General features: G+C 45.4%; 1 protein-coding gene across 2 annotated transcripts in view; it reads left to right on the top strand.

Annotated features, from left to right (window-relative positions):
• Positions 1-6,640, top strand: part of TENM1 (teneurin transmembrane protein 1) — a 136,884-nt gene extending 130,244 nt beyond the window's left edge. For both annotated transcript variants that reach the window (XM_083876528.1, XM_083876529.1), the window contains 2 exons: positions 39-181; positions 1,575-6,640. In XM_083876528.1, coding sequence (XP_083732654.1) covers positions 39-181; positions 1,575-2,333 — 902 coding nt within the window. In that variant the 3' untranslated portion in view covers positions 2,334-6,640. The remainder of the gene's footprint in view (positions 1-38; positions 182-1,574) is intronic.
• The last annotated feature ends 5,378 nt before the right edge of the window (positions 6,641-12,018 follow it).

Genomic DNA, 12,018 nt, shown 5'->3' with positions numbered 1-12,018 from the left:
ATGAGCCTTTTTGCCAGCATCCTTTTCTTGTTTTGTAGACATTGGAAGTTGGCTGGAGCTGTTTGGTTTCCAGTTGCACAACGTGCTGCCTGGATTCCCAAAACCAGAGATAGAAGCTTTGGGGACAACATATGAACTTCTGCAGCTCCAAACAAAAACCCAGGAGTGGGATCCTGGAAAGGTCAGCAACCATTCTCTTCAGCTGCTTTTAATACTAAATTAAGGAGTTTTAATAGAAAATATTAGCTACCAAGGAAAAATGTGACTATATCTTTCAATGTAATAGGCAAAGTAAATTTTTTAGCAGTGCTTGCAACTTTAATGTTGTCAATTATGTACTGGCATCAGAGGGGAGGAGGGGTTCAAGGAGAAGCTTTTAGCAACACAGTGAAGAAAATTTGCAGCTATTTATAGAAAAAATACCCAAATTTGTGGCACAGGATAGGCAAAAGGGTAAAAGTGTTTGTGTGAATAGTGGGAAAAACCAGAGAAAATCTTGTGGAATTAACAAACTAAAACACCAGATTTTCATCTTTGTTAGCAAAGATGCCACAGGCACTGGAAAATCACTGAGGGTATAAACAGCTTTACAAGCCAGTACCTCTGCATAATTATTGCAGGAAACAGAAATGCCACTGTGGATTTGTAAGGGGTCTGTAAATCTTATCCTTTCTCTAGGGCTTGTTTTCAGTAACAGAGAGCCAGGCAGCAGCTACCAGAGTCCAGCAATCAATGTGACTACGGGTACTCTGAGCAGGCATTCCCATTTGGCATATGTGCATCTGTTAACAAAGAAATAGGATTTTGTAAAGATGCCTTTCCTCTACTGTAGTCAGGAAAGAGAAGCACAGAGCATTTGAAAGTTCACATTCATGTTCCTAGCATTTCAGATAGTTACCATTCACCAAGTGCAGAAGGCTGGAGGGTCAGAGCTTATGCCAGATGTAGGAGCATGTCCATGGAAAATTATCACTGAGATGTTAAGCTTTTCCAAGGCACAGAAAAGATGTAGTGATAGGTGTAGTGTTAAAAGATAAAGAGAAGGTTGGAGTGAATTCTCTTCTAACCTCAATGGGGAGCAAGATCTACAGATGTGATGTACCTGCCTATTATTCTGGTGTCTCCAGAACTTCCCAACCTGCTTTCCCTAAAGAATGGGATGTAAAATTCATTACCACGGTTCTACAGAAGATGTAATTAAACACACGGTGCCTAAGCAGAGCCACGTGAAAGGGCGTGGCTTTGAATTCAGGTTTCCCTGAACTGCTAAGGGCTGAAAAACCAGCCATTAGAGTAACAGTTCAGGGGGGAGGAAAAATAAAAAGAACAAGTACAAAAATAGCATTTGTAATAAATAGTAGAAATTTTTTAGAAATGAAGGAGTCCAAGAGACAGAAAGCACTACTGTAAGCCATTAAAAAGCCTGTGCATGTGCCCAGGTTCCGTAGGTGTGCATGATACTTTCCAAACAAATTGAAGATCATTCCAAGCAATTAAGAGATGAGTAGGGTGAGATACTATAATGAACTTCAAGGTATCTTGCCTGCAATCTTGACTGGTATTTTCTCTTCCAGACTATCCTTGGCATTCAGTGTGAGCTACAAAAGCAACTCCGAAACTTTATATCCTTGGACCAGCTTCCAATGACACCCCGGTACAGCGATGGCAAGTGCTCTGAAGGAGCGAAGCAGCTGAGATTCGCAGCCGTTCCCTCCGTGTTTGGGAAAGGCATCAAATTTGCCATAAAGGATGGGATTGTGACCGCCGACGTCATCGGGGTGGCCAACGAGGACAGCCGGCGCATCGCCGCCATCCTCAACAACGCGCATTACCTGGAGAACCTGCACTTCACCATTGAGGGCAGGGACACGCACTACTTCATCAAGCTGGGCTCCCTGGAGGAGGACCTGGCGCTGATGGGCAGCACGGGCGGGCGGCGCATCCTGGAGAACGGCGTCAACGTGACAGTGTCGCAGATGACGGCGGCGCTGGGCGGGCGCAGCCGGCGCGTGGCTGACATCCAGCTGCAGCACGGCGCGCTCTGCTTCAACGTGCGCTACGGCTCCACGCTGGAGGAGGAGAGGAACCACGTCCTGGAGAGCGCCAGGCAGAGGGCCGTGGCCCAGGCGTGGACTAAGGAGCAGAGGCGGCTGCAAGAGGGCGAGGAAGGAGTCCGGGCGTGGACAGATGGGGAGAAGCAGCAGCTTTTAAGCACTGGGCGGGTGCAAGGCTACGATGGATATTTTGTTTTATCTGTGGAGCAGTATCTTGAACTTTCTGACAGTGCCAATAATATTCACTTCATGAGACAGAGTGAAATAGGCAGAAGGTAACAAAGAAAATCTCTGCCTTTGCGTCACCAAAGACTGCCTGTTTTTAAACGTAAAATGGTTTATTGTATTGGTTTTTCTAGATCAGAACTCTGTATATATGAATATAGAGGAAAAAAAACATATCCAACTGCCTTTAAATGTGACAGAAGATGGTATTTTAATATCGTTTGTTTAACTCTTTGAGAAATGACAGTGACAATTTTTAGTTCTTGTGTGGCAGTATTCAAAACTTTGAGAAGCAGCCCCTGAGGCACGATCTGCGCGCGAGGGGCCCTGCAGGGTGGAGGGGAGCACCACATGCTCTGCCTTCTCCTAAAGAAACACCAGTTTTTTGTTGTTGCTGATTTCATAATTCACCAGTTATTTAAATGGTTACAGAGCCTGATTCTGTAACCCATATTTACTGGGTGTCTTTTATCCCAGTGAGATCTCCCATAAGTTCAAGGGATTGCATACAGAAACCAGACTGTGTATGGAAATCTCACAGCTGCTCACTGACCCCACACATGTTCCTCACAGTTAACAGCTGAGGGATTTTCTGGCCTGGGAAGTCTGACTTGAGTTGGATTCAGTATGTCCAAGGATGTCGCCTCTGCTGGGCCATAGCCATCCCTCACTGCTCCATGCTGACCATCACCTTGTGCCCACTGGTGCCTCCCAGGCCTTTCTCCCAGGGTTTTCCTGGGACACAGCAGGGCCTGGCAGCACTCACAGCTGCCATTCTGCTGGCCAGGCTGCAGGCAAGGATAGGGTGGCTAAAGCAGGCTTGGTGGGCACTGGAGGCTCTCCATGGCAGGAGGGCTCCAGGCTGGGCTGTAACCCAGTGCTCGGAGACACCCCAGTGGGAGCCCCCACAGAGCAGAGTCAGGCCCTGCATTATCAGTCCTGCCTGTGGTCACTGGGCCAGGACTTGCCTTCGCACAGATCATTTGGAAGGTGCAGTGTTGTTGGGTTTAGGCATCATGTTCTTTTCATCTCAAATTAATAATCCTGTTGTAGTACTCATGTTTTTGAGTCTGAATATTGGTGGGTTGGGAGTTGATGAACCTAAGTGTGGATAGTAAATATGTTGATAAACGTAGAACATTTTTGGGGATGACTCTTCACTTTTCAGCTCAATATCTAGAGCACATAGGGAAGCATTATATTGCATGGACAGAAATTTTTATTTCCCAAGGTAACATGCACTACTGGCACAGTTACTTCATAGCAGCATAGGTGATCCTTCCTCCAGCCTGTCATTTCGAAAAACCTGATTATCAGGAGGTGGGTCGGGCACACGGGGAGGGGAGGATGGGCAAGCAGTTTTCCAGAGGGATCTGGAGGTCTTTTTATAGAGCCTGTGTATCCATAACAGTGAAGTTATTGCACATTTCTTTCAGAACAGATGTAGTAAATATATTGAAACAATTTCTGCTCATATTTACAGAAGCCAGGAAAGTGCATTCTTTATGTCTTTTTTTCCCACAGTTTTTTTGGGGGTTTTTTTCTTTGTTTTTGGGCAAGTGGAGCAGACTGTACCCAAGTTAGAGATGAGCCTGAATAGACCCCTGAGGTCTGAGTCCCTCACTGGGGTTTGAGCTCAGGTCTCAGCCTCAGCCCATTTCTGTCTCTGCCCAGATTCCTTCTGCTCCCCTGGGAGCCAGAGCAGCTGTGGGGTGCAGGGTCAGGCTGAGGGAGCCTGGCCCCAAAACCCTCCTCTGTCCCCAGCCAGGGGGACCCGTGGACCAAAATCTGCATATACTCATTGTGATCAGGCTCATCATTAACTAATGTACAGAACAGGGAACTGGCAGCTCCCAGGTTTGACAGCTCACATTTCTGTAATTTTCCATCAGATCACAGAGAATTTGAATACCTCCACACCAGCCTAAAAATGGACCTTCAAATCCTCGAGCCTCTAATACACTTTTAATCAATGGAAGAATAATTTATGAATTGTATATAGAGTGCATTCATAAATGTGATGATGTATTTTATCACTGATCCAAGATGTCAATATTAGAGTCTATTTTACTTATATTTTAAGCAATTATACTTTTTTGCAATTCACTAATGAGGATCATTTTCAAACTGCTTTAATATCCATTATAAACAAATATTTGGAGCTATTAGAGTTACCTTAAACTGTGCATTTCTAGTATGTAATACATATTTAGTTAGCTTGTGCCTTTAGTTTCTTAAAGTTATATTTGTATTATATGCAGGAAATGCACTTTGTATTACCTACAGTTGTGGTTTTTAATACTGCCTTGATTACTGTTGTTCTCATGTTATGCCAAAAGGTCAAAGAGTTAAATGTGTTACAAGTTTGTCCTTGAAAGTAGATTTGGCATTTTCCCATTTCCTGGGTGCAGTCTAAGGTACATTTTGAACAATATTTCTTACGAGAATCCAGTTTCATTAAGACTCTCATGGCATTACATGGCCCAGTTACAAAAGCAAAAAAAATGCCTTCATCATACCAGTTTCTTAAATTTTGGGAACTAAATATAAATGTTGTGTTGAGATGACAGTGCTGAAGAAACAAGTTATTGCTGAAAGAGCAAGCAGGGGAGATTGAAGTCATATCACACATGGGCCAGCCAGCAGTGGTTTGTGACAAATACATGGAGAAATAGCTTTGGACTGTCTTGTTCATGAACAACCTCAGATGGAGGCAGGGAATATTTCAGTCTCCATTTTTTTTTTCCTGACTAGTTAGAGCAATTTCTCATTGGGTTTTTGGTGGGTTTGGGTTTTTTTAATTTTTTTTTTTTAATTTTGTGTTTTGCACTATAACCTAAAGACCCAGTTGAGAAAAAAGAAAAATAGCATGGAAATTTTTACTGTTATTTAGATCAGATAATTTGATGCTAGCATTCTGCACTGCAAACAAGGTTCTGAAAGAGGGAAAAATAATTACAGTATAAAATTAAAATAAAAATAAATAAAATGCACTACTGCACACTATCTTGTAGCAAAGTACCTACCATGAGAAATACATGCTATATTTTTTACGACAGCCAAACAAATAGTGTGTACAAGCAACATTTCCTTTGCTTTCATATTTATTTCGTAAATCTAGAACATTTCAAAGTTATAAATATATATATATATATATAGATATCTATGTAGAACATAGCCAAATAAATATATATGAACTGGTCAATGTGCAACTGGGTCTGCACACCTTGGCTCTTTGCTTTGAGCCCTGTCCTGTCCCTCAGCTGGGCACTGGGCAGGGGTGGCCCTGTGTCCTGGTGTCCCCCTGCAGGCCCTGCCCACGGGGACAGCCAGGGCAGTTCTGAGGGAGCCAAGGTGCTGCTCCAGAAGGGAAAGTGCTTTGGGCAGAGGAGCTCGTGCTGTAGCTGAGCCCGAGGAGACAGCCAGGGCCCGGGGTGTCCGTGTGTCTGGGGCGGTGACACCACAGGGACACCCCAGGGACACCCTGGGGACACTCGGGTGTGCCACCCTGGGGACCCCCCAGTGCCACACCCCAGTGACCCCTCAGTGCCACCTCGGTGACACCCAGTGCCACCTGCCTCAGGCTGCCCCGGCAGCTCCGGGGGTTTCCCACCCAGGGCTGTTGTCTGAAGCTCTCCCTGACCCAAACCATGACCAGGTGGAAGGACCCGATGGATGCCGGGGGATCCCTGCCAGGCAGGGCTGGGAGTGGGACTCAGACTCGCTGTGGATTTGTCTGGGCATTTGTCACCTGCCATTGTTTGTCTAAGGAAACGTGTTTGACAATTTCCAGTTTTTCCTTAGATCTCGTGGTGGACTTTAGCCTTTTAATAAATGTTAGTATATCAGATCGTGTCCTTGACAGTATTTTACTTGTATGAACCATGATAAAACATTAAAATCTTCATACTCTTCTGGCAGAAGTGTCAATAAACAAGAAGGAAAAGCATAGCATATGATATATGTCAAAGTAATGTTCCTTTTTAGCTTTCTCATCAACAGTAAAAAAAGTTTACAATGTATGCCAAGATCTTCACTTTCTGTCTAACACCGGTTAGAGGTTCTGATCTTACAGAAATTGTGTTATAATGGCCTCAGCCTCGTTGCTAGGAAACAATAGATCCCAATTTTTTTATTCCTGCTCTAACTCCTGTGCTGAATTGTGACTGGATACTGTACAGGTTTATGTTATATGGCTGCAATTAAATGGTCTGATGCATTTTGCTCTGGGTTTCAGACCAGAAGCATGCATTTTCTACAAGAACATCCCAGCAACACACTGTAAATATTGAAAAGTTAATATATTATGTGTCGATATTTGAAAAAGAAAGTACTTTGACTATTTCATTTTTAAAAAATAAAGGTGCAAACTTATGGCATGTGGTGTTGTCCTTGTTTACATCAGTTTACATCAGTATTTGAGGTATTCTGGTCATGTCAGTAAAAGGTGTTTCCATAGAGCTAAATGAGGACTTCAGCCAATATTGGTTGATTGACTCAAAAGTTGGGGGCAGGATGTTGCTTAGCATGATTTAATTTTACTTCTGATTTGCCAAAGTTCATGCTTGTAACTCTGCAGGTTTCACTGCAGGTGAAATCCCAGCCAGTTTCTGTGTAAAGGTTATTATATTTCATCAAAGCAAATGCAAGAGAAAAAATATTCTGTTAAATGCCTTTGCACTCCTGGTAACAGAGTGGGGGAAGTCAATGCTGCTGGCAGTGTGAGTAGCAAAGTTTAAATATCTGCATGTTCTTTAGAGATGACTCAAATAGATGATGATGAATGATTCTGTGTTATCAAACAGGGAAATAAAACATTAAAAGCCCAGTGCCTGCAGCAGAAAGAAGGAGCACATGAATGCAGGGGCACAAGGAATGTGTAAGGCTAAAGGGGAAGGTTACATGGTGGAAAACCACGGAACAGCCGGGCTGGGTGGGTGAGAAGGAAGCAATTCCAAAGGGGAGAGTGCTGCAGTAGAAAAGGAAAGAAAAGCAGGCAGGGGTATTTGTAGTGCAGAGTATTGAGTGCTGCAGGAGGGCAGTCCCAGGGAGCTGGAGCTGAGGGAGCTCAGAGCTGCAGAGATACAGCACTTGCCCTTGCTGGGGCAGGGCCAGAGCAGGAGGACACAGTGCAGTGAGGGGACAGAGCTGGCAGGGGACAGGGCAGCAGCCAGGGGCTGAGCCCAGTGGGGCTGCAGCCTGCAGGAGATGGTGGGAAGGAAGCAGCAGGTGATCCTGACATGTGGGAAGTCATACCCACAAAATGCAATTGCTGCTCTCTAGAAGGGTCTGTAGATCTTCACACCTAAGTCATTGAGGGAAATCAATATAATTTTATTGATTATATAATACAATAGTCCTGTTCCCATAACCAAGCATCTACTTCTTGTCTCACAAGCACCATCAGCTTCTCTGTTTCCACCTTGTCTAAGCCTACAGCAATTCCAGACCCTTGCATAGCCAAAACAATACAAGCCTGTGTCTTAATAATTTACACCAGCAACTGAAACAACATTCTCAGCTTTAAACAGAAATGGCATCTTCTGGCCTATTTTATGTATTTTTCAGAAGAACAATACACTTCTGGAGCCAAGCACAGTCACAGCAGTTATCCCCAGCTCACTGCACCACAAAGCTGCTGCTGCCTGTGTGCTGCAGGTTTTCCACATGCAGCCTCCAAGCAACAGGACAGACAGTTCTAGAGGAAACAGCCAAGTTCTCCCCACTGCAGGCAGCCCTTCACCCCCTGCCAGGGGTAATTTCCAGCACACCTGGATCCTGTTCCTGCTCAGGAGGGGCTGGTGAAGGGGGTTAGACCCCGCCCTGGGCAAGCAGAAGAAGCTGCAGACACACACTGCCAGCACCCAGCAGTTCAGCAGCCTTTGGGGAAGCCTTTTGAGTTTGCAGAGCTGCAGAGGAACTGCCAGGAACCAAGTGCTGCAGGCTCACAGCAGGCTGGGAAACCTTTAATGCAGGGAGGAGAAGGGGAAGCTTCAGTGAGCACGAGTGACAGCAAACCAGGCAGTGCATTTGCTGAGTTATGTAACAAGAAAAAAAGCCTTTAAATGTTTTATGGAAGAGGAAAATGTGCTGGATCTGCCACTGTATGCACTGTATGAAGGTAAGACTAATTTCAAGCAACATGCACATGTACAAAGAAGGCACAAAGCACATGCACGGTGTAAAATATGATGGGACAGTTCACTGTGGATGAAATTTGCCTTTCAATTAGACAGAAAGTGAGTAATGGACTGAAAATGCCTCAAGCACAGCTCTGTAACCCTGTTGCCCACTAGGCCCTGTTAGGACAGGGCTGCTAATTTATTGAATTATTCCTATTGCTGCTTTATAAGAATCTTGTGCTCCACAGAAGATCTTTCATTGCTTGTGCGGTCTCACACACTCAGAGGGAGTGAAAAGATAAAACTTTCAGCCTTATCAAATGCTGCTTGGAGCATCCCCACATTGCTGAACCCTGGACTTACAGCCCACTCAGTTCTGTCATTGGTCACATCCAACCTGCCTCCAGTGACGGGGGAAAAGAAGGTCTGGGGCTCTCACTGTGGAGGTGGCATGTGACGTTCAGCCAGTTTTGTTCTCCTTAACTCTGTGGCCTGGCATTTCTGCAAAAAGCCTCCTTCTCTCTTAGGAAATATTTTTATCTTAGAAAAGATCTGCAGAAGAGAGAAATACAGGCATAAAACATAACCAGAGCAACCCAAAGGTGCCTATACAATGTTTTTTCTGTAATTACATGTGGTTTTGTAATCCACTTGCAATCACTTAATGCCTTAAGAATGTTCAAATAATGCAAAATGTACATTAAAGATTAAGACAAATCATTTTGAATAATGCAATATTTACATTAAAAATTTGGAAAAAAGATCATTAAATCTAAATCCCAATTGAGTGTACAACAGCAAAGCCTAACTGATTTATTAAAGAGAAGATCTGCGTGTGTTTTTGTCATCAACAGGTTAAAAAGTTGTCATCTATTCATTTGATCAGACATCAATTGCCTCTGAGAAAATGAGGCCCAGTGGGAAGAGAAATGACTTTGCCACCATCCAGCCTTTGTCATCAGAACAGGAGCAAAATTTGGACTGCCAGAGCCTGGATATGTCTGGGGACTTAAAAAGGAAAGTGTCAACAAAATCCTTTTGTGATCATCATGGTACAGAATTCCTACTAACCCTCTTCAGCTATTCCCTGTTCCAGGATCCAAAAAAGACATTCATTGATGTCAAAGATTTCCAGCTAATGGACTTCTTCTGAGTCTCAACTATTTGGACATTAAAACAATGGTCTTTTATCTCCTATTTATTTCCCCTAGAGATACTGGATATTATTTTTATTTTTTGCATGCTGTGTCAGTGACATGATCAGTTTTAATAAATTTTTAAATAAATTAAATAATTTATATAACTTAATAAATTATAACAAACTTAATTAAATAAATTTATTGTAGGCAGTTTTTTATGTATCTTGTCCTGTATTTAATAGATAACTGGTAATAGCCTTAATAAGATGCAAACTGTTTTAACATCAGAACATAGGAGCTTTTTTAAATTAATAAAAAAGGGGGAGATATTGTGACAGGTAGAATTATAAAAGAAAAGCCTCATAAAATCAGGCCTGCTCTATTCAATTAACAGGTAGCCTGTCATCTCTTCTAAGTGTAATTAAGCAATTTGCAGGTTCCAATCTTGGGTTCATTTAACACAACACCCTGTTCTCGGGTTGAAAAATAAATGCATCTGTGTGAACAACAAGATCTGTTCCATGAGAACCCATCAAGGAAAAATGTGAACAACCTGAATCTTTAGCACAAATTACCTTGTGACCAAAAAATGGAGCGGTAAGAAAACTCCCCGGCAATGGGTGCTGCACACGAGGAGTGTGAACATTGGGTAAAATCAGTGATGCGGATAAAGAATTGGCTTTTCCCGCAGCAAGAAAAAGGAGTCTCGGCTGATTTATTACAGTATCCGATGACTTGAGGCGACGGCGGGAGGGAAAAAGGAGGCGGGAGACACAAAGTGGGGAAAGAAGGGCCGTCACAGAAAGGAAACAAAGCAGGGAAATAAAGGCTGCGGGGCCCGGGACGGCCCAAAATACACAAAGACAAAAACCGGGCTAGGAGCGGGACCCGACTGGGAGAGCGCGGGGATGGAAACAAACACAGGAACAAACACGGGGAGACACAGAGAAACAAACACAAACACAGGGAGACACAGAGAAACAAACACAGGAACAAAGAGAGAAATAAGCGCAGAACCAAGCACAGAGCCAGGCCGAGCTCCCCGGAAGGCACGGACCGAAAATGAGCCGGGGGGAAGACAAAACCCCTCGGGAAGGTCTCAAAAACCCCGGAATGCGCGGTCAGAAGGGGAGATGAGGGAGACACGATGTACAAAATGTCGTTTCTATAGAAAGGTGGGACGAGTTGGGGCAGTATTTGTGGGCAGCGGCCATAGGGGAAGATATGGTAGCCACAAAGTCTCTCCCTATACGGTATTTTATTAAAACACGTTAAAAAAATCACAACTGGCTGTGAAGGGACCCCCCCCTCCCCGCCCGCTCCCGCGGGCTGCAGAGACCTCTCGGTCAGTACCTCCTGTGTCTGAGGGTCCTTTTCTGTTCCTTAGATGGAAAAGCTACCTTTATTTTCGTTTTTCAGGTTGAAAAGACTATTAAAACTGTTATATCCATTGAGAGACTGTTTTCAGCCTGGCGCGGGAGGAACCGGAACACACAGCCCGAAAACGGAATCTGTGTGCGTGCGCCCGCAAACTGGTTCCGGCGGGAAACAGCGTCGCCAGGGCGCGGGGTTCCGGCTCCCGCTGCGCAGGAAGCCGCGGCGGCGGCCGCGGCAGCTCCTCGTGGGTGAGTTTTATACAGAAAACCCCCAAGCCCCAGTCGGTTCGCAGCTCCATAACGGAACGCGCGAGCTCTTGCAGACGGCAGGAACCGGAGCACATTTCCTGGAGCACAGCTCCTCCCCACAGCTCACAGCTCCATTGCCGTTCCCCTACAGAACCCAAAGCCCCATTGCCGTCCCCTCCCGGATCCCTCAGCCCCATTGCCGTTCCCCACAGAGCCCACGGCCCAAGTGGCGTTCCCTCCCGGAGCCCTCAGCCCCACTGCCGTTCCCTCCCGGAGCCTACGGCCCCACTGCCGTTCCCCACAGACCCCACAGCCCAAATCCCGTCCCCTCCCGGTCTCTCTCTCCCTCAGCCCCAGCGGCTCTCCCGGGCCCGGTCCTTCCATCGGCGGCTCCTCTCCGCGGGCTCCGGGGGGAGGCGGGACCACAAGGGCTCTGTGTTTTTAACCTTTTCTGTATTTGTTTTCGGTGGGGTTTTTTTCCCCTTTTGCTACATGCGGCCCTTCGAGGGCTTTTGTGTCGCTTTTCCCCTCGGCGGGTGTCGGGGCTGTGCGGGGCCGGTGCCCGGGCCCTGCGGAGTGAAGGATCCCAGCCCTGGAATGGCAGCACAGCTCGGCGGGGTTTGTTTTCCGCTTTCCCGGCAGCGGCCGGAGTTCTTTTCTCCCCCCTCTCCTTTTTCCCTGTCCCCCGCTCCAGCGCAGAGCGGGTTCTGGAAATTGTATAATAAAGCTTTACATACTGCGTTTGTATGCCTTGAAAACGTGTTGATGCAGGCTTTTTAACGTTCATTTTGTTTTTGGACTGAGTTCTTAATTTTTTTACAGTATTATGGTTGCTGGAGAGATAGAAAGCAGT

Source organism: Zosterops lateralis (assembly GCF_965231275.1).
Source record: "Zosterops lateralis genome assembly, chromosome: 21".
NCBI lineage: Eukaryota > Metazoa > Chordata > Aves > Passeriformes > Zosteropidae > Zosterops > Zosterops lateralis.
Note: the sequence above shows the minus strand (reverse complement) of the source record. Positions and strands in the feature narration are given on the sequence as shown.